The following is a 23566-nucleotide window of genomic DNA, read 5'->3' on the forward strand; positions in this document are numbered from 1 at the left end:
GTGTGCTCTGTGGGATGTCTGGTGGCGCACACGGCCCCACCCCTCGTTGGACTAGGCATAAAAAGGGGAGCTCCCTAGACAATCGGGGCCAGTTGTAACTCAAGACCCAAGACCCACGACCAGCCATCTGAAGACCCTGGGATGTTGTTAGAGCGAGTGGTGGAACTCTGGAACTCCCGACTCGACGACCTTGTGAGGGCGAGTTCCAGAGCGTAACCAGAGTAGAGTATCTAGGCTGTGTACCTAGGCTGTGTACCTAGGCTGTAACAGAGTATCAGGACTGTTGGAGTGTTGTGTTGTAATAAAGAAGTTACCTCTACAAGTGTCTCCGGAACCCGTTACACACATGTACTACCAAACTTTGCAGCCAAAGCTGGCTGCATGAGTCACTCCGATCCTACTCACCCCCCACCCTAACCTACACCCCCACCCTACCCATCCAACCGTCCCTCCCCCTACCTTTCCCTACCTACCCCACCCTCCCTCTCCTACCCCCCTACCCACCCACCCACCTGACCCACCCTCCCCTATTTCCCCGACCCACCCCCACCTTCCCCTACCCACTCCATACCCTCCCCTACCCACCCCCACCACCCTCCCCTACCCACCCCCTCCACCCTCCCCTCCCCACTCCCCACACTCACCGACCGAACCCCCACCACCGTCCCCTACCCACTCCCCACCCTCACCGACCCACCCCCACCACCTCCCTACCCACCCCCTTCACCCTCCCCACGCTATACGAACGCCCTGAGTGGTGATGCTGGTAGCAGGAAGGGTCACCAACTTAAAGGCGTGTCCAGCCAAACAAACCCAAAGCAGAGGAACGAGTTCATCCTGACGGACTGACCCTCTCTCTCACTCTGTCTTTCCGCTCAGTTGGACGTTTTCAACGGCGCGACCCCAGGCAGCGATGGAGAAGGCGGTGGCAGCCAACGTTGAGTTCGCCATCAACGTCTTCAAGACGCTGGGTGCACGGGAGGCTGGTGGCAATGTCTTCTTCTCCCCGCTCAGCATCTCCGCGGCACTATCCATGGTGCTGCTCGGCGCCAGGGGACAAACGTCTGAGCAAATGTCCAAGGTAACAACAAACAAACAACAGCAGCAAAAAAAAAATCGCTCACGAATTAATTATCTAAAACTTAAATGTGTCGTTTTAAAAGTACGGTTGATTTAAAGCAGATATTGATATGCAAAAGGAAAAAACTCAACATCAATTGGGGGTCACGAGACATCTGGACCACCTGTGCAGTTTATTTGTCGGCGTTTAATTCGCGAACCTTGAGTGCACAGCTGTGGACTGTCGAGTTGGTGCCACACTGGCGAGATGTTCTCGACGGGACACATTTCGAACGATTAAAATAGTACAGCACCATGCTGTGTGCTGTGACAGAAGGCACGTTGCCCAAAACGTCGTCTTGTTATCAATCAGGGCAGAGTATTTCCTGGTGTTATTTTGAGAAGTGATGCCACAATCGTTCAACGCAATTTCTCCCATTACTTTCTTAACGCGTATCCCAAGGGCGTCGCTGTCATTTCATGAAAACGACAACATTTGTTTCGACGAAACATCTAAGACACAAATAGGTAATTTTTTTTGTAACCCAGAACATGAATTTAAACGGTCTTTGTATTTTTTGCCAGTTCATGATGACGCGTGGTCATTCTGAGTAAACGCATGCAGACAAAGACCAGCGAGCCGATTGTGCTGCTCTGCCTTTCCGTAGGCCACCTTTGAGGCACTGCTGCTGATGGGTTGTGTCAACATTGCTTTATGATGCGTGCAACCGCACCCCACTCTATAGAACATGCACACTGCACTTTGCATAAGGGGCCGTCCACAAATGACGTCACGCACCTGGGGGGGGGGGTCAGACAATTGTGACGATGTATGAGTGGGGGGGTTTGAGAAATGTGACGTCACATCAAAATTCGCCACTTTAAATAAATATAGAATTGTTATAATAAAACTAATTGTTATTACAACACTCCTACAACATCAGCATGCAGCTGTAGGGGCTGCTGCCCCCCGATTCCTCTCTGTGAGACATAACTCTTGGCTGGCCCTTTGGCCACCTTGGTCATTCACACACCTTCCGCGTGCCTTCCCTCAAACATTGGTAAGAACTACCCGCACGCGACTGCTCAACCCCGTGCACATGCTAAAATAGCACGGCAACTGGGGGTCGGAGGTCAGTGGCGTTGCTCGCACACGCGCGGCCACCGTGGGCGGTTGATAGCGCTCGTTTAAATGGCCGTGGGACAGGTGTGAGCGGTGGGTGTGAGCCCTCACGCAGCACGGGCATCCAGAGCAACAGAACGGAGCGTGCACTCGCAGAAGCGCCGACCACCTATGTTACGAGCGCACACACACAGCACCACGCACTTTCCACACACTCACCGAGTCCACACGAGGCTGTGATCAGTTACTAACGATTTATTATCGGCGCGACTGAGAGCCACTCTCACCGAATCAGTCGGAATTGGCAAGGCAGGATTAAACTATCTCCTGATGGTCTGTACCTTAGTCTGTTAGGACTTAAACCCCTTTGGCGATTAAGCTAAATACCAACTCTCTCTCTTACGGTTCGACGCTCCGGTGTGCCCGTCCTCACAGCACTTCGACTCATCACACGGACGTTCGAATAGCTGGACTGAAGAGATGACCGCCCCGATAGCTGACTTGAGAAGCAAGAGACCTTTTACCCTTTTTACGGCCCCTTTTATTGTTACTTTCATCAAAGAAAAGCCGTCGCTGATCCGATGGCCTTCCCGGCCAATCAGATTGCTCGTCTGTCTTACAGCATTCGACGCTCTCAGTGCCGTCCACATCCCGGTTTCCATATCAAAGGGACTGCCGCTGGGCTGCTGCCTTGGCAGCCGTGCACAAGCACATTCGTCCTGCCAATCAGACGCTTACCCTGGTTTTCCACCGTTCGTGGCTCCGCCCCCCTACCTGCCTGCCGACCCGTGTGTGGGGTGTGTGTGTTAACCGCGGCGGCTGGGCAGCCCTGTCGTGACCATGCAATTTCAACCCAAGTCACAGCGCCGCGGTGCGAGTTAGCATCGGGGGAGATCGCCCAATTCCCTGGCCGCAGGTAACCGTGAAGATTATCCCTATAAGAGGGCTTCTGGGTGAAAACCTGTCGGCCAGGTGACCTCCCCTCGGAGCTCTATGTGGGGGGAAATGTGTGAGGGTGTGTTATGTCGGGGGTGGCGAGGGCGAAGCAGAGTCGGCCCCGTCGCTTGGTGGTGACGAGATCGTAGATGGGGCACCCGCAGAGCGGCTTCGCGGTGGCGGCATCACACAGCGCCACATTAAATACGCACTACAATGACAATAGTTTAAAGCGATTTGAAGCATGTTTTATTTTCAAAATGGAAATATGATTTTGGGAGGGGGGCAGAGCTTTGTGACGTCATATTTGAGGGGGGTCTGACTTTTTGTGATGCCGTGTGACGAGGGGGGGGGGGGGGGTCAAAAATCGTCCAAAATCGCGTGATGTCATTTATGGACGGCCCCCAAGGTCTTGCTAAATATTTCACGGCACTCTATTGTATGAAGATGAAACAAAATTGGGGGTTTCAGTCCATAACAGACGGGGTTTTTTTTGGTGTTCGTGTCGTTAAACCTGCCACCACCCGACACACAGCCAATTAGTGAGGCTGTTGGAGAGTAAAAACCACAACATTTACAATAAAAAAAAGATTTGGCCGGATAACCTGAGTGGATTCCTGTCTGGCTGGCTGCCGCGCTCACAAATGCTCGTGCGTGGTGTCGTCTCGTGTCACGCCCCACCCCACCCCGGACGAATATCCCACACAAATGTGCGGCTTACTCTATCATGCGAAATCATCATCATACTCTCACTATCACACTCATGCTTACCATACTCTATTAGAACAGAGGCGGGAGGTGAAGACAAGGAGATAGAGCGGAGAGGAAGAGACGGAGAGTGGTGGGGGAGAGAGTGAAAGGGCATGAAATGGAGAGGAAAGAAAGAGCAAAACGGAAAGAGGACAGCAATGGAACTTGACAAGCAGCGGGAGAGAGAGGGTTAGTGAGAGGCAAGATACATCGAGACGGAAAAGAGAGAGGTGGGAATAAGTAGAGCGAGTGTGAGAGGTGACAGGTGAGAGAGTAAACGGGGGAAGAGTTCGTGGGATGGAAGTGGGTGAGATACAGTGAAGCATGGAGAGGGGAGAGAGGAATTGATAAACGGATGGAAACAAAGATGAAGTGAGAAATCAAGATAAATCGCGAAATACAGGACAGAGAATGCAAGAGCAAAGCAGGAGAGAGACAGGGGTCCGATATCAGAATTACAGTTTTGTGGACTGGCTAGCTGGCTTGGAGTGATGGAGGGTCACGTCCAAAGGTTGCCTGTTAAAGAAAACGAGTACACGGCATGTATATTGCAGATCCACATTTTAATACTCCAATAAAACAGTACATATCCTATTGTGTGAATTGCTACCACGATACTCATGAAGCTCACAGACTCCAAACCTCTGGACGCCTTCTCTTTAGCCAATCAGCTGCCAATGAATATCCGAATCCCATTCAGCAATTGCAACAGTGCTCCATTAACCAGCTACGCAATGAGAGTCTACTTCAGCAGTTTTTTGTGCTGTGGTTGTCCCACCTGATGACGACTGCTTGTGTTGCGATCGAAACGTCGTATCTATTATTTTTCTACCTACGTGACTTTACCGAATGAACCAAAGAGTATGCAATGATACTTGATCAATAATGGAAAGTGGCCGTGCCAGCGGTTATAGCTATCCAGTGTGCAGGCATTGCAACTGCACCAGAGCCCACGGGCTGGTGGGACCCAGGTGCTGGGCTGCAATGAGAGGGAAACCCGGTTTGGGCCCTGATTGCATTCCTTGCACAAGGGACGCAACGACCTAATTCGATAGGGGGGAGGCTACGCAAGTTATGACTGTGCGCCCCCCCCCCAACTCCTTTCTCACGACTCGCTTTTGCTGAAATAGCGGATGTTTTTTGAATCCGTATGCAATAATTTCGGCATTAACTCTTTATTGTTTTGGTTTTAGAGAAGAAAGACAGTCTCACAGTGACAGGTATTAATAAAACATATATATTTAAAGGTAACAATACTCACAATTAAGTAATGTGCGTCTTGTTTTCATGCCGGCCCACCGGTCTAGGATTTCCTCAATGGGGGTGGATCGCGCTGCTTCATGCTGCTGCTCTATTGATATGAAAGCCAGATGCGTTTATTGGGCTTGGTCCGTTGTAGACCGCAGGCAATTGTTCATGGATTTAAAAAAATAAATGTTTTCTTAACAATTCTTACTTGTTTAGTTCTTGATTCGAGGCCCCCTTCAAGAGTTGCGGCCCTCCCAGGGCCCATGCCAACCACACCACGCCACCGCTTGTGACACAGCCACATTTGATAATTGCCAAAACTCAACATTTACTGTTGTCTTGCAGTCACAATACGAACCAACAATTTACAGATGACCGTACACTTTACGCAGCGTGCTCATTTATAATAATGTAATGCGAGCGTAAATGGGGTTGTTGCTGGGCTCTGGCCCAATCACACGACCTGGGGTATTGGGGGGCGGAGCCTGGTCTACAGGGCAGTATGGGTAGGCCGGATCTGACGATCCGGAAGGGGAGGAGTCAGGGTCACGGGAGAGCACGTGTGGGGCGCGCGCGAAGAGGAGCTAACGGAGGAGCTAACGGAGGAGCGTGCGCGGCACGCGAGAGGAGACGCTGGTTGGAGCTAACGGAGGAGCGTGCGCGGCTCCGCGAGAGGAGACGCTGGTCCCTTGTCAGGACCAGCGGGGTGTGAGGACGAGTGGAGGAGCTGAGGAGGAAGCGCGTGCGGGGCGCGCGCGAGACGACGCTGGTCCGCGGAGGAGACCAGTGGGGTGCGTAGAAAGAACTTTAATAAAAGACCAACGGAGACCAGCAGTGCCTGACGGAGTCTTTTATTACAATAACAAGCCGAAATAGACATTTGGCTGCCTGACGACGGAGATACTTTACGATACTCTTCGGTTCTTTAGGTGAAGTCACGTATGTAAGATTAAAATAAAATAAATCGCGACGTTTCGAACGCAACACTAAGCGTTCGTCTTCAGGTGAAAATCGCGATAGCTGCGATGTCTGCTGCGAGCAGCACGATGTCAGCTCCCTTTGACGATAAATCGCAGTTGACCCGAATACAATTCTTGAGTGGAGTGACAAACCTGGACACATTCAACAACAACAGAAAGGTGCAGGCAATGATACTATAATGTATAATTTAAAGACCTTGAATCACAACAATTCACATCCAATCGCTTTTGGTTTGACTCATTACGTGCCTGCCCATCAGAATGCCCATCACAGCTGCACGCAGCCTCTGCACAGGCTGCTGTGAGGCATTGGGTGAAGTCCAAGCCGCAACAGCAAGGATTCTGGGTTACCGAGGATGTGTTGGATTCTCAAAGAAGGTGTGAATAATATTACGTTTGTGTTTTAGGTACTTTGCTATAAAGGAATGAGCGATGTTCACGAAGCTTTCAAGAGTCTGCTCGGCACTTTGAAAGCTCCCGGAGCGGGCTGCGTCCTTCGCATTGCCAACCGTCTCTACGGCGAGAAGACCTTCGGCTTCCTCAAGGTGATCAGAAAGAGGAATGTTTAACCTAATGTAGAAACATGTGATGTAGGTACATATGTTGCACTTCTTTCGCACTGTACGTAGCCAACTGTGATAATCGGAGTGTATGGGGGAAGGACAACAAACTAAGCATAAAGCAGTTCTAAAGAAATACGTTTTCACTCTAGATTTGAAACTTAAACATTTGGCATGTTGTTTTATTGCTGGAAAATGTATCTTGTAGTAAACGTGTTGCCATTGCTCTCTGCTTTAGGAGTTTCTAGAAAGCACTCAGAAGTTTTATGAGGCTGAGTTGGCTGCTGTAGACTTCACCGGAGCATCTGACGATGTACGGAAGGAAATCAATGCCTGGGTCGAAGGAAACACTGAAGGTGAATGATATATTTTCTCGTGTCTCAGACTAAAGTATTTGTTTTTTCACATGTTGAGACAATACGGTTGGTAGTAGCATGGTACATGGGGTCTCAACTTGCCTTTGCAGACCTCTGCAGATTATTCCTTTATACGTGGGTGGGGTTTTCTTCAGGTACAGTATAATAAAAACAAATTTAAGTGTATTTTATTTTTTCTCCCTTGGTGTAGGGACTTTGTAGGAGGAACGTTGATATTTATAAGGGGCACGGGGTGACCAATAAGGTCTGGATTGGTCTGTAATGAGGTAGGCACTGATAAGTGGTTGACATGTATGCAATATTCCATTTTTTCCCGCATATGATAAACCTCAAGGGAAGTGTCCAGATACCCCCATTGCAAAACTGCACTGATGAAAAATCTTGATACTGAATGAGTTTTTACGTATTTCTATTTAACTGAATGCGAAGTGTTTTTCTCTTCTAGGCAAAATAAAAGATATTTTGGGCCAGGGCACTGTGGACTCCATGACCCGACTCGTGATCGTGAATGCTGTTTACTTCAAAGGGAAGTGGGCCTCACAATTTAAGCTTCGAAATACCGCCCAGAGAACGTTTTACCTTAACAAGGTAACTGCAACCACGTTTGTCCGCACACATTGTGGGATAAATTGTGCATGATGGGAATGCGTGGGGAAAAGTCGCGGATAATGACAAACAATGGGAATAGGGCCTGAGGATAATCGGAAAATTCACAGACCCTACAGCTGACGCATATAATATGAGTCGCGGGTAAGGGGGGGGCCTTGGATAAGAGGAGTTCTGTATGCACAATGGGAATAACCAGTGATGTGTTTTATTTGTATTGCACAGTGAGAGACAAAGCCAGTGCAGATGATGTTCCAAGAGAATAAGTTTAAACATGGCTTTGTCAAGCACATGAATTTAAAAGTGCTTGAGCTTCCATATGTGGGAAATGAAATGAGCATGATTATACTGCTGCCAGCTACCATCGAAGATAAAACTACTGGTTTGGAAAAGGTATTTCATGTTACACATTTGCACATTCCAACATGTCAAATAGAATATCCACATGTTGAAGACATTTTTATTCCAGTGACCTCATTATGATGCTGATAGCATCAGTTCTCAAGGTATTGAATCCTTGAAAGCCTCCAATTGCATTTTATAAGAGTATACCAATGAACCTATATATTTATTGTATTAACTCACAACAATAACGTCTTGCCTGACATCACAGGTGGTTACATGTCCTTAATTGCAGTTTATTATTACTTTTTACTAGCACGGTTGGCTATGTACAATGCGAAAGAAGGTCAACATAACCACACAGTGCAGGCCCTTCTTCCACCAGTGGTAGGAGCAAGCAATGCTGCAGGGCTGCACATTCACATTCCAGTTCCTGCGTGAGCACAGGAGTTGTTGCCTTCTCGCTAATGCTTCACCTAAGCATTGTCTGCTCGGTCACTTGTGCTTTAATCGTGTCTTTCGTTGTTCTCGCAATGAACGGATCAGCTGGAGAGGGAGCTGAACCTTCTGAGCCTTGAGAAGTGGACATCGTCCATGACGATGCACTCTGGGGACGTTTTCCTGCATCTCCCACGCTTCCGCCTGGAGCAAAGCTACACCCTCAATGAGCCACTGTCGAGCCTCGGCATGGGAGACCTCTTCTCGCCGCTCACTGCCGACTTGTCGGGCATGGACGGAAAACGTGACCTGTTCGTTTCGCACGTGGCCCACCGCACTTTTGTTGAAGTGAATGAAGAAGGGACAGAGGCGGCTGCCGCCATAGATGAACACACGGTACTGTCTCTCATGTCCAATAATCGACCCTTTAAATTTTGCGCCGATCACCCATTTGTCTTCCTCATTCGTGACAACCGCAATGGAAGCGTTCTCTTTTTGGGTCGCTACACGACCCCTGATAGTCCATCGAGGCTCCGATCTTCGTTGAGAAATGGGTGCCGTCTGATTTGACTGCTGCTTTAAGGGAAAAATATACTCATATACCAGTGGGAAGACACTCCGTCAGAGTGGGGGGGAAATATACTGGGGATAATATACACTCGACTTGAAATGTGTTGTTGTGGCACTCTTGATTATTGTTGTTTTTAAGTATTGTTGGCAAAATTATTTTATTTTTGGCTGCTGGGTAGTGTTGGGAGGGCTGCGTAATTAAAGTCTCTCGAATCTTAAAACTTGCAGTGCGTGTGAGATTGCTCTGGACACACCCGCAGTTATATCCACCAGCCACTTTACAATTATTAATTCCAGTTGTGATACCTGGCACATTTAAATTGCAGTTACATCAAACAAAACAAGTTAATCTTTTTTGGAAGAATAAGTGTTCATAGTCTTGATTTTATTGACAAGACTTTGGCAATGATTTCAAGAGAACAGCAGCCATCAGATATTACCTCAGTTACCTTGGGAAATATTTGTTATCGTGAACCACGTAGTTTATGTTTAAAACTGTTCATCATATACTCCACTGGACGCTGGTCGTGTATAGAGAGACAAAAAATAGTTGGACTGAATTATACACCACAGGGCCCTGACCTAAAATAAAGAATGTTTCCAGGTGAACAGTCTTACATTGGTGTATGACATTACCCATGAGTATATGTTAAATAACAGACAAACCCTTAAAAATAAAAACAAATGTTATGCATGAATTTATTTGTATTTAAAGTAATCAAAAGTTGTTGACAGTGCATCATGGGTAACGTTATTACAGTTTGGTATCTGATTGAAGAGAGACCCATTGCCTGCTGAGTAACTCAATTATGGGCCTCATTGATTATTTGAATAGGTTAAAAGAGGTTCTCAAAGGTTGAATGAAAGGAGGTTGAGATATTTAGAAAAGACAACAAAGGTACACTTCGCCCAATGGAAAGGGACTTCACTCACATCTCCAGGGCACACAAGACACTCGAGATTATTTACTCATTTCCAGACCTTCATAAGCACACCTCACCACGATCTAACACGTGAAACTCTTTGATCACGCCCAGTGATGAATCCGGACGAGATCGAGAACCGCCTCTGGTCCCTGGACAGACGACTCCTGGAGGTAGATCCGTTCATCATGGGATTACAGGAGGATTTCTTTGAAAATAATACGGTCCCGACATAGCTTTCGTGACTGCAGGAATCCAAGTCATGTAGATAGAACATTCATAGATCACGACGTTTTGATCGTAACACAAGCAACCGTCATCAGGTGAGACAACCACAGCTGCGACAGCAGTTCTCATGCTGTGTTTGACGGTTGCTTGTGTTGCGATCAAAACGTCGTGATCTATTAATTTTATATCTACGTGACTTTACCGAAAGAACCAAAGAGTACGGATTGTAATTGTTGTGGATTTGCTCTCCAACACACCGGTATTGCTGTGCTAGTGTAATGCGAGCGTAAATGAGGTTGTTGCTGGGCTCTGGTCCAATCACACGGCCCGGGGTATTGGGGGGCGGAGCCTGGTCTGCGGGGCGTGTGGGAGGGGCCACCGTTCACCTCGGCTCCAATGGGAGACGAGGTGAATGGGGGCGGAGCCAGCGGGGTAGTATGGGAAGGCCGGATCTGACGGTCCGGAAGGGGAGGAGTCAGGGTCACGTGGGGGGAATGGATATAAGTGGGAGCCCGAAAACGATCGGGGCAGTCGGGGAAGTTAAGAGTCTGAGCCACGTTGGGTGGTGAGAGAGAGATCCGCGCCATCGGCCACGTGGCCGAAGGACCTCAGCACGCCTTCGGCCAGCGGTGTGCAGAGTGCGGGAGTAGAGGAGCTAACGGAGGAGCGTGCATGGCACGCGAGAGGGAGCATGCGCGGGGCGCGCGCGAGACGACACTGGTCCGTGGAGGAGACCAGCGGGGTGCGGAGAAGAACCTGAATAAAAGACAAGCGGAGACCAGCAGTGCCTGACGGAGTCTTTTATTACATATATAAGAGGCGACCTAAACGAGCATTGTCTTTTATTGACTTAAAGCTTTCGTGACTGCAGGAATTCATATTCTTTGGGTCTTTTGGTAAAGTCATGTAGATAGATTAAAAGAAAATAACAAAATGAATGATCGCTTGTGTTGTGATCGAAATGTCCTGATGACGATCACTTGTTGTGATCGAAACGTCGTCGTTTTTTTGTTGTTATTTTATATATTTATTTTTTACCTATCTGCGTGACTTTACCGAAAGACCCAAAGAATATGAGCATTGTTTTTCTTTCCACCCCTCCGAATCTGGCTCCCGTCTCATCTGCAGTGGTTCAGTTTCATTTATTAGGTATAACCCTGTGAGCCATGCGGCTCTTGACTCGTGTGCAACCGCAACAAAACAAAAACATGAACAAGAAACATCTTAAAGTGACTACACGCAACAGAAAAATCCAGGAAAAAACAGCAAAGTCTTCCTGAAAAAAACACCGTATTTCAACGCTGTGTGCAAAATCCCAGTGGGATGCAAGTCAAACAATAACCATAAAACAATGTAGATTAAAGTTATCAGGCTAACTCTGTACTACAACAAACAAACATGGCTAAACCAAAACGTTTTCAAAATCACCAAAATAAAGCTATAAAAACAATGTAACAGTGATCATAGGAACTGTGATTCAAATTTAACAATCTATATATATAAAATCGCGAATCTGTCTATCTGTGTGTGTGTGTGTGTGTTGCCGGACCATACGCACTTTCATTGGACGGCGGTTGCCCCTGGCAACGGCTAGCGACGCCTTCGCCGCTTTCATTGGACGGCGGTTGCCCCTGGCAACGGGTAGCGACGCCTTCGCCGCGGGCTGCAGTTTCATTGGACGGCGGTTGCCCCTGGCAACGGGTAGCCACGCCTTCGCCGCTTTCATTGGACGGCGGTTGCCCCTGCCAACGGGTAGCGACGCCTTCGGCGCGGGGTGGACGCCATTTTGAATTCCCCTTAAAAATAGGCGCACGCATTAACACGCGACTCTGACGTAAATTCATCACAGTTTCACGTCCTCTTCACTCCCCTCCCACCCCAATGTGTTCAATTACTATTATAGGCTCCGTAGATAATAAAATAATAGCGATTAGACAGTATTATTGTAGCGCGGGGGGGGGGGGAACGGCACCTTTACCCTGCCTCTGCCGGGTGGGCAATTTTGGCGAGGCCGGAGGCTCTGCACGCTACTAGGCCTCGACACCCACCACGCGACTCTGAGGTAAATTCATCAAAGTTTCACGTACTCTTCACTCCCCCCCCACCACAATATGTGCAATTAATATTACTTTTAAACCCAACGCGCCAACAATCTATTCTTTAAATGTTGACTGTACAAATAGTCATTCAGCTGGGTGACCGTACTGCCAGTCTATAATGTTGACTGTAGCCTGCTTATTAAATTGGGTGGGTGTACTGCCAGTCTATAATGTAGACTGTAGCCTGCTTATTAAGCTCCGTGAGCGTACTGCCACTCTATCATGTACACTCTAGCCTGCTTATGAAGCTGGGTGGGTGTACTGGCAGTCTATAATGTAGACTGTAGCCTGGTTATTATAATCGATTCTTTCAATGTTCTTTGTACAAATAGTCATTAAGCTGGTTGAGCGTACTGGCCGTCTATAATGTATACTGTAGCCTGCTTATTCAGCTGGGTGGGTGTACTGCCAGTCTATCATGTAGACTGTAGCCTGGTTATTAAGCAAAGTTAGTCAATTTGTAACACGTACGCTTTCGCAAACATTCTTCATAAACAACGTTATTGGGTTTAGATCGCCTTATTTATTAATGTGTTGTAACCCTTATCCACCACCCGACACGCCCAATCTGCTAAAAATTGTCACGTTTATAAAAGACTAAGACTTCACTGCTTTAGCCCACCGCTGTGTTCAAGCGTAAAACCACAACAATTACCATTTCTCATGAAAAAACAACTGTATAATTATGTTTAAACCCCACGCGCCAATAATGCATTCTTTCAATGTTCATTCTACAAATAGTCATTAAGCTGGCTGAGCGTACTGGCAGTCTATAATGTAGACTGTAGCCTGCTTATTCAGCTGGGTGGGTGTACTGGCAGTCTCTCATGTACACTGTAGCCTGCTTATTAAGTAAAGTTTGTCAATTTGTAACACGTGGCCTTTCGCGACCATTAATTATAAACAACGTTATTGGCTTTAGATCGCCTTATTTATTAATGTGTTGTAACCCTCCACCACCCAACATGGCCATTCACTAAAAAAGTGTCACGTTCAGCGGTGAGGGAGGGACAGCGGTGAGGGAGGGAGAGCGGTGAGGGAGGGAGAGCGGTGAGGGAGGGAGAGCGGTGAGGGAGGGAGAGCGGTGAGGGAGGGAGAGCGGTGAGGGAGGGAGAGCGGTGAGGGAGGGAGAGCGGTAAGGGAGGGAGAGCGGTGAGGGAGGGAGAGCGCTGAGGGAGGGAGAGCGGTGAGGGAGGGAGAGCGGTGAGGGAGGGAGAGCGGTGAGGGAGGGAGAGCGGTGAGGGAGGGAGAGCGGTGAGGGAGGGAGAGCGGTGAAGGGGGGAGACCGCTGAGGGAGGGAGAGCGGTGAGGGAGGGAGAGCGGTGAGGGAGGGAGAGCGGTGAGGGAGGGAGAGCGGTGAGGGAGGGAGAGCGGTGAGGGAGGGAGAGCGGTGAGGGAGGGAGAGGGGTGAGGGAGGGAGAGCGGTGAGGGAGGGAGAGCGGTGAGGGAGGGACTCAGCCTCAAAACGAGTCACTGGTGTGGCGTATTAACATCGCCACTGGGGAGACAAAGGCGGCCGGGCGTGGTGGATACAAGTCCCGGGCGAAGCCGGGTAGTACAGCTAGTAAACGATATACATAACATGTACGACCAAACTTTGCAGCCATAGCTGGCTGCATGAGTCACTCCTGTGACTCATGCAGAGTCACACTGCCCCCCTTAGCCTCGGTTACCCGACCCCTCCATCCTGCAAACTTATTTCAGGTGGTGTGTGAGGCGAGGGGGGGAGGACCCATCTGACTATTGAACTATTGTTTTTTTTATTTTACCAGGTAAGGCCCACTGAGCTATATAACGCTTAAAAAAAAGGCCTGGCCACAAATGATAGCTCTTCATCATCGTATGGAAACAGCAGCCAAATTCTCTCAACGTGTGATGTTAATTTCTAAATGTGGCGGGGCAAAAAACCGGAGGACCCGGAGAAAAATCCACGTGACCACAGGCTGAACATGCAAACTCCAAATATACAGCAGCAGGCGTCAGGTTCGAGATCGAACCCACGACCTCGTGTATACCGACGATGTAATTAACATCTCGCCACTGTGGCGCCCTGCAGTATTTCGACTCAATTGACGCTTTCCTGGATGTACAAGAGCAATGCCAACTCTCACTGACACAAACACCAATACACAAAACGGGGTGCAATGCAGTGGCGGCTCCTGCAAAATCTCTCAGGGGGGGCAAATGTCTGGATGATTGATAAGGATAAGGTCCACCCATGCAATGGATAAATTAACAGCTTAAGCATGTAAAGGCAACTTCACTTCTTTAATATTAATGAAAAATAAAGTGACTCTTACAATACATCTTGTTTGTTTCTATACTATTAAAACAAACCACTCAAGTTTCTTTTATTAAAGATTCCACTAGGTGGCGACAAATTATATTGTTGGATGAAACGTGCTTACGTATGATGACGTAAGCACGTATGATGACGTAAGCACGTTAGGGCGAGCCCTCCCGGAAGCCATAGAGAATGCATTGCAGCGCCCCCGTTCGAAAAAAAAACATTTGACTGTAAGTCTATGGGGCCACTCGGGGCGATTCTCAGCTGGAGAGAAATCGCCCAAAAAGAGGCGGTACTCCACAGAACGTAGCATGACGCTGATTGGACTATATCCAGAGGCACAGTGACGGCTAGCGTGACTCTGTGGTTGAATGACATTGGTGGTGCGTCGCCCAATCGCCCTAATGAAGAAACCGCCCCTGGTGCAATGTAAGAACAAAAAATTCCCCCACAAATGTAATATTCATTCACACGTGACAAGTGCAAACGTGAAAATGCCCACGGTAGGCAGCAGAGGGCGGTCACGCGCTTATCTGAGACACGTTCAGCTGAGCTCTCATAAGAATAGATTTTACCATTTCTGGCAATAAAACAGGAGTTAAGATGTTACACCACCAAACAGAAACCTTTTCCAAGGAATCATGTATGCATTAACCACACGTACTTGTGGTGAACATGCAAAAAAACATTTTCTGATCATATATGCATTCTCTTTTTAATTGATTGGTCCACACCAGAGACAGCTTTCTTTAGAGCCTAGTCTCAAACAGTGTTCGACCAAAGGATGCCAAAAGGCGAACAGCACAGTATATATTTCGATTTAAAGCTTTCGTGACTGCAGGGATTCATATTTTTGGTTCTTCTCGACAGACCTGTTCTCCACCTGAGGACGGCTGCTTGCGTTGTGGCCGAAACGTCGTGAGAATTATTTTATTATGTTTTATTTTTATTGTTTCCATTCTACGTAACTTTACCGAAAGAACCAAGAAGATGAAGCACAGTATATGTTGAACACGTAGGCATTTGCGACAAATATTATTGATAATAAAAGTTTTTTGGGTGAGATCGAGTAAGTATAAATCTGTCGTAACCCTCCACCACCCGACACAGCCAATTAGTAAGGGATTTGTCACGTAAACAAAACACCAATTAGTTACTACTTCAGCCCATTGGTGTATTGGAGAGTAAATCCACAACATTTACAATTTGAGTAGCACGACGTCTTGCTGGTAATTACGTGCAGCATCATCGGGCAAATCCCGACACATTTATACTTACGCGATCTAACCCCAAACCCTTTATTATGAAGCACAATATATACTTGTGGCGAACCGCATGTTCGCCACAAGTATATGTGGTTAATGCAGACATGATTCCTTGTCAAAGGTTTGCAGTTGGTGTTTTATCATCTTAACACCTCCAGTTTTATTGGCAGAAATGGTAAAACCTATTCTTATACTTCGATACTGGCAAGGGAGGTCCCAAGAATCAGTTCTCCTTGTTGCTGCCTCGACCACCGCCAACTCCACGTTCCTTTCTCGGCCTCTTCAGCCACAATCTGGGGGAAGAAAAAGACAAACTTGTGTTCGATTAGCACGGTTGGCTACGTACGGCGCGAAAGAAGTTCAGCGTACATATGCACATGCCATCGTCATGAAATCATCATCGCAGTCACGATTTTCAACAATTTCATTTTCTGTATCATCGTCACTGCCATCTTCTTAATGTGCGTGTGTGGGTGGCTTCCTTCCACCACTTGCTACAAAGTCCGTAGCATGCAAAACTGCTCGAAAGTTTCATGAATACTCTATTCCACAAAAATATGTGTGCGGTTGAGTCGCGCAATCGCATACGTGCGGAATGTTCAACCACATCCTCACGCAATCCGCAATCTGATTACTTAAGTCTAAAATTTCTGGATTCTAAAAGCAGATCCCAATGTGCCACCGTGTACGGAAAGCAGGAAATCAACAGAACCTGCAGGGTAAACGGCCAGAACTAGGATTTATAGGCGAATTTAAAGAGGTAGGTTCTTTCTGTAAAGTCACGTAGAAGGGAAATAATAAAATAATAATCATAAAACATAATAAAATAAATTCTCACGACGTTTCGGCCACAACGCAAGCAGCCGTCTTCAGGTGAAGAAACAGAGCTATCGGAAAGACAGCGTCCTAATGAACACTGCTAAGCTTGGCAGCGTATTTTAAGCTGGGTGGGAGGAGGAGAGAGCCTTGACAAAGGAGTTTACATATTAATTTACATATGCCAGTGGAGGTCCGGACTAGGACGGAGTTGCAATAGTCAAGGCGAGACCCAACTATGCAACATGCCAATGTGTTGGCAATTTCAGTGGAGATGAGAGGACGTAGGTGTCTGAGAGCCTTCAGGTGAAAGTTACATGAACTGATGATATGGTTGGTTTGACGGTCGAATGATAAAGTTGAATCTAGGATGACACCGAGGTAGCTGAAGTGATCGGTGAACCTGATGCTGTGACCGAAGATGTGTATGTGTGTTGGGAGTGCTGATGAGTTGAGACGTTGCTTGGTACCTAACATGATGGCCATTGACTTTTTCGGATTAAGGGCTAGGTTGTGTGCAGTGAACCACTGTTGCATTGCTAGAATCGATGGCGGTGAATAGCATAGTGTCATCCGCGTATGAGTGGTGCTTAACACCAAAGCTTGCGATGAGCGGGCCGATCGGGGAAGTGTAGGCTGTGAAGAGCAGGGGACCTCGTACAGAGCCCTGGGGAACCCCACATAATGCTTTTGTTTCAGGCGATGTGGACGTGCCCACCCTGACTGAAGATTGCCGGTCAAAAAGGTACAAAACTATCCACTTGAGTGCTGAGCCACATATACCAAAGTCGGATTTCAGGAGGGAAGTAAGGAGCGAGTGGTTGATGGTGTCGAAGGCTGATGAAATGTCCAGACTTACAAGTGCAACAGTGGAGCCGGAATCAATGATCATTAAAATGTCATCGAGCACTCTAGTGAGTGCTGTTTCTGTGGAGTAGTTTTGACGTTAAGCTGACTGGAAGCAGTAGTAGTTTGCGGAGGAGGTGATGTGTGGTTTCAGCTGGGCGAGGGCTAGTCGTTCAAGGAGTTTAGAGAGGTTCGAGAGATTAGTGATGGGACGATAACTAGATGGGTCATCCGGGTCGAGACTTGGTTTCTTTAACAAGCGAGAAACCAGGCCAGATTTGATGTTGGACGTAAAACACCCCATAGAGAATGAGGCATTTGCGATGTTCCTGATCATGATGGCGAGTTCCGGAGCACATTGCTTGAACAAGGAACCTGGGAGCACGTCGAGTGGCGATGACTTCAATTGAAGTGATTAAAGTAAAGAGAAAATGTGTTTTGTAGACACCGGCTTTAGAGTAGTTAGAAAGGTGTCAGGGTGAGTGCTTACAATTTCAGGTAACTTGAGCGGGGTGCAATGGTGCGATGTGTGAGTAGACGTGCAAGAGTTTGTGACGGTGATTAGCTTGTTGGTGAAGTAAGTATTAAAAGACGTGGCAAGTTTCAGTGAGGCAAGGGGATCGCTAAGGTGAGGGACCATGGTGCTACCAAGATGTAGAAGATCTTTGAGGGTTTTCCATAGAATGCGCAGTTTTCCGGTTGCTGTTTTGATGCGTTCTTCAATGGAGGAGGAACGTGAGACAAGGATAAGTTCGTTTTCCTTCAGGCAACTCTGTAGGCAAGTCGATCAGCACCATTACGGGATGCGATACTTTCAAGGCGCTTCCTGGTTCGCTTAGCAATGATGGCGTCTCTTGAGAGCCAGTGAGTGTCGTGGGAAGACTGCCTAGCGGTTCGTGATTTTAATGGAGCCAGTTTGTCCAGCACCGCCCTCATATCAGCTTCTAGTTGGAGAGCGCAGACGGTTGGATCCGATGATAGGGATAACATTGAAGGCGAATTTGCAAGAAAGTGGCGTAAAGCAGAAAACTCGATACCCTTGAAATTACGCAAGTTGCGGGTGAATTTGATGGTGATTAGCTTGGGAATTTGGAGGGAAAAAAGTAGGAGGTGGTGGTCGGAGTAACCAGTTTGGAAAACTCCCAGTGCAGTGATGCGTCGATGCTGGTCAGGTTCCAGAACCAGGTCGAGCATGCTCTCAACATTTGTTGAGGAAGCTCTGGTGGGACCTGAGTTTGTGATGACCAGGTTATGGCAGGCCAAAGTTGACTCAAGGTGACTATCGATGGAGGCTGGGGTATTGCCGGGGCAATTAAAGTCACCTGTAAGCACGAGCCTGTGAGATGGGTTAGGAATCCGATAAAGGAATTCCAAAAGCTCGTAGATGGAAATGATGGATGGAAAAGCACTCGTTGTTAGTAGTGAGGGATATGGACTGGACCTCGAAGGTGGCGGGAGCCATCGGTAGGTAGAACTCTTTAATTTTCAAGTGTGCATTGTTAACGACCGCTAAACCACCACCCCGCTGGTTAGTTGCGCGAGGTTTATGAAGAACCTTGTATCCCAGGGGCGCAACTTCCAGAGAGATGGCTGGCGGGGAGTCTTGCCTGCACCAGGTCTCAGTGATGAGCAAAAGGTCGATGTAGTGGTCCGAGATGGTATCGTGAATCAGGGCTGATTTGTTGGTAATGGAGCATGAGTTGAGTAGGCCGAGGCGGATGTGTGAAGGTGGATGTGAAGATCCGTAGAGGTGAGGCATCGAAGGAATAGAGGAGATGGCTGGTTGAAGGTTGACCTGTGATCGGCGACCCCGACCGCCTCTGCAACCACGGTGCCGATGCACCCCCCCCACCCCCCCGTCTCAACACAGCTCAAGGGCACCCTCGATGCCACGCTACAATCAGGATAACCTCCCCGACTCCATGAATAACGCTCAGATATCTGTCCTCCGCAAACCAGGGGCCCCTTAGATTCCACAAGGGACAGCTACCGACAGATCTCCCTTTCAAATTCAGACTACAAAATCTTATCCATAATACAGGTATTTTTTTTGGGTTAGATAGTGTAAATATAAATGTGTTGTTAAACCTGCCACTACCCGACACAGCCAAAAAGTAAGGTTTGTCACGTAAACAGAACATGCCAGTTCGTTACTAGTGTAATAAAGGACTCTTTCACGGTGTCTGTCTCCGTTGTCCTTTATTCGGGTTCTTTACAACTTGTCCCACACGGCCCTCGCTCAGAGCCTCCCCGCTTGGCAGCTCGACGCTGCCGTCGCTCCCGTAGCCTTTCTCCACTCCGATGCAGCTCCGCTGCAGGTTCCCTTGTGCAGTCCTCCGGCTGCTCTCACTGCAGCTCCACCGCTGCTCCCCGTTCCTCCCTTGCTCGGTCACCGCTGGCCGACGGTGCCGAGTCTCACCGTGTGGCGATCTCGCCACTCTCCACTCTCCGCCCTGTGTGGCCTCACCCTGTCTCTATTCCCGTACTCTCCCCACCCCGCTGGCTGGCGCCGTCATGAGCCCCTCAGCCACCAGGCTGAGGCACGGCGACCACCCAACGTGATCTCCACTCTTCTCTCCCTCGACTGCCCCCTGATGTCTTCCTGTCTCCCCGCTATAACTTCTCCCCCACGTGACCCTGACTCCTCCCTCTCGGATCGTCACATCCGACCTGCCCATTTACGCTCGCATTACACTAGTACAGCACACCGGTGTTTTGGAGAGCAAATCCACAACATTTACAAGCTGAGTACGACGTTACTCCAGTGATTACAACTAGCTTCATCTGGCGACAAGCCAGATTTGTGGAGAGATCCTCCTGCTTCGTTCCTTAAATAGAGGGGTAGATGTGATGACGTCACTTGTGAGCCCTTCACATGTGGGGGGGGGGATTAATAAATAGAAATTAAAGAATAGGTTTTCCCCTTTTTTTACAATGGGTATCCATTGCCGGTTGGGTTATTAATATGGGAATTACCGTATCAATATGGTAATGAATGTGTAAGAGATCCTCGCAACATTTTTCATGTATGATATCTTTTTTAAATGACATTGAAAATTGTAAAACATTTGAAATTAAAAAAACTTTGACAAATTTATTATTTTTTTACAATTTTTTTCACGTAAAATTCCGAGCAACAATTGTCCATCTTACCTTCTAGAGTTTGTTTTTGCATTGCCTGCAGGTGAAATGAGGTTCCCAGGGTTTGTCTTGATCCCCGACAGGCATTCCGAAATATGCATTGTAGGCCTCACACATCTTAGCAGATGATTCCATAGAGTACTTTTTCGCTCTTGTCTTGATAAATTGGCCGCAGACATAGCAAAATGCGTCTGCGGGATTCTTGCAGCCTCATGATGCAATCTCAAAAAAATGCAGATATGTATCCACTTAGGCAGCTTGAACCAAACTTAATTGGTGGGCTTAAGGCCCCTGTATGTATACGATTTATATTACTGGGAAGTTCTAGTACTCAGCACTGAATCTATCTGGAATGTTTTGGAAAATAGGTACCACTGTCCTGGTCACAAAATAAAAGTTTGTGGGGAATAATATCCATTTTCTGTACTTTTGAGGCATAATCAATTTGGAAATAACACTTACTACCCAGGAACAACAACAAAATATGTTACACAGTGTATATAATCAACGTACATTATGCGTGCACATTATGAATACTCGTTGTTCTTGTACCTCCGAGCAATACCTGTTATTGTCTGCGTAGAAGTGATCCCCAATGATGTATAGGTGACCCTTTATAGGCATGCATTTCAACAATGTATCATTGTTTCATTCTCACTGGCTGTAAGCATCTTAAAATGTAATCCCAATGTAGCAGGGCCCTCCTGAAAAAGGGTGCTTATGACTCAGTCTGGCTTCCTGAATAACAAAAAAAAACGTGATAATTGGTTTTTTACCCTTCTATCTGGCAACAAAACTGACACCTTTTTGCAAGGAGTCATGTTTGCATAGACCGCAATACCTGCAGTCATAATACAAACAAAAGAACATAACTCTGATAATGTGCACTGTCCCTGAAGTTGATTGGTCCACACCCGAGACAGCTTTCCTTCGAGCCTAGTCTCATATGGGTTGGACCAGATGACGCCAAAAGGCGCACAACTCAAGGACAATGCACCATCAGAGTATGAGAGCTCGGGGCAAGCATCTACACTATGGGGACCTCATTTGCCAGTAAAAATATGATAATTGGTTTTTTACCCTTCTATCTGGCAATAAAACTGACACCTTTTTGCAAGGAGTCATGTTTGCATAGACCGCAATACCTGCAGTCATAATACAAACAAAAGAACATAACTCTGATAATGTGCACTGTCCCTGAAGTTGATTGGTCCACACCCGAGACAGCTTTCCTTCGAGCCTAGTCTCATATGGGTTGGACCAGATGACGCCAAAAGGCGCACAACTCAAGGACAATGCACCATCAGAGTATGAGAGCTCGGGGCAAGCATCTACACTATGGGGACCTCATTTGCCAGTAAAAATATGATAATTGGTTTTTTACCCTTCTATCTGGCAACAAAACTGACACCTTTTTGCAAGGAGTCATGTTTGCATAGACCGCAATACCTGCAGTCATAATACAAACAAAAGAACATAACTCTGATAATGTGCACTGTCCCTGAAGTTGATTGGTCCACACCCGAGACAGCTTTCCTTCGAGCCTAGTCTCATATGGGTTGGACCAGATGACGCCAAAAGGCGCACAACTCAAGGACAATGCACCATCAGAGTATGAGAGCTCGGGGCAAGCATCTACACTATGGGGACCTCATTTGCCAGTAAAAATATGATAATTGGTTTTTTACCCTTCTATCTGGCGTCATCTGGTCCAACCCATATGAGACTAGGCTCGAAGGAAAGCTGTCTCGGGTGTGGACCAATCAACTTCAGGGACAGTGCACATTATCAGAGTTATGTTCTTTTGTTTGTATTATGACTGCAGGTATTGCGGTCTATGCAAACATGACTCCTTGCAAAAAGGTGTCAGTTTTGTTGCCAGATAGAAGGGTAAAAAACCAATTATCATATTTTTACTGGCAAATGAGGTCCCCATAGTGTAGATGCTTGCCCCGAGCTCTCATACTCTGATGGTGCATTGTCCTTGAGTTGTGCGCCTTTTGGCGTCATCTGGTCCTACCCATATGAGACTAGGCTCGAAGGAAAGCTGTCTCGGGTGTGGACCAATCAACTTCAGGGACAGTGCACATTATCAGAGTTATGTTCTTTTGTTTGTATTATGACTGCAGGTATTGCGGTCTATGCAAACATGACTCCTTGCAAAAAGGTGTCAGTTTTGTTGCCAGATAGAAGGGTAAAAAACCAATTATCATATTTTTACTGGCAAATGAGGTCCCCATAGTGTAGATGCTTGCCCCGAGCTCTCATACTCTGATGGTGCATTGTCCTTGAGTTGTGCGCCTTTTGGCGTCATCTGGTCCAACCCATATGAGACTAGGCTCGAAGGAAAGCTGTCTCGGGTGTGGACCAATCAACTTCAGGGACAGTGCACATTATCAGAGTTATGTTCTTTTGTTTGTATTATGACTGTAGGTATTGCGGTCTATGCAAACATGACTCCTTGCAAAAAGGTGTCAGTTTTGTTGCCAGATAGAAGGGTAAAAAACCAATTATCATATTTTTACTGGCAAATGAGGTCCCCATAGTGTAGATGCTTGCCCCGAGCTCTCATACTCTGATGGTGCATTGTCCTTGAGTTGTGCGCCTTTTGGCGTCATCTGGTCCAACCCATATGAGACTAGGCTCGAAGGAAAGCTGTCTCGGGTGTGGACCAATCAACTTCAGGGACAGTGCACATTATCAGAGTTATGTTCTTTTGTTTGTATTATGACTGCAGGTATTGCGGTCTATGCAAACATGACTCCTTGCAAAAAGGTGTCAGTTTTGTTGCCAGATAGAAGGGTAAAAAAACAATTATCATATTTTTACTGGCAAATGAGGTCCCCATAGTGTAGATGCTTGCCCCGAGCTCTCATACTCTGATGGTGCATTGTCCTTGAGTTGTGCGCCTTTTGGCGTCATCTGGTCCAACCCATATGAGACTAGGCTCGAAGGAAAGCTGTCTCGGGTGT

At 47.4% G+C, this 23566-nt stretch overlaps 1 protein-coding gene across 1 annotated transcript; it reads left to right on the forward strand.

Annotated features, from left to right (window-relative positions):
- The first annotated feature begins 874 nt into the window (after positions 1 to 874).
- LOC133355920 (leukocyte elastase inhibitor-like) lies at positions 875 to 9600 on the forward strand. Its single transcript, XM_061573345.1, has 5 exons — positions 875 to 1081; positions 6504 to 6641; positions 6895 to 7012; positions 7479 to 7621; positions 8528 to 9600. The coding sequence occupies exons 1-5, from the start codon at positions 914 to 916 to the stop codon at positions 8987 to 8989; spliced, it is 1029 nt and encodes a 342-aa protein (XP_061429329.1). The 5' UTR covers positions 875 to 913; the 3' UTR covers positions 8990 to 9600.
- The last annotated feature ends 13966 nt before the right edge of the window (positions 9601 to 23566 follow it).

Source organism: Lethenteron reissneri, chromosome 52, assembly GCF_015708825.2.
Source record: "Lethenteron reissneri isolate LAM-NWPU_2019-01 chromosome 52, ASM1570882v1, whole genome shotgun sequence".
In the NCBI taxonomy this organism is placed as follows: Eukaryota; Metazoa; Chordata; class Hyperoartia; order Petromyzontiformes; family Petromyzontidae; genus Lethenteron; species Lethenteron reissneri.

Excerpts from the sequence above, each read along its gene's own strand:
- LOC133355920 (XM_061573345.1), top strand. The coding sequence starts at position 914 with ATGGAGAAGGCGGTGGCAGCCAACGTTGAGTTCGCCATCAACGTCTTC. Across the intron at positions 1,082-6,503 it reads CGTCTGAGCAAATGTCCAAG|GTACTTTGCTATAAAGGAAT; the intron begins GTAACAACAAAC and ends TTTGTGTTTTAG. Across the intron at positions 6,642-6,894 it reads AGACCTTCGGCTTCCTCAAG|GAGTTTCTAGAAAGCACTCA; the intron begins GTGATCAGAAAG and ends TCTCTGCTTTAG.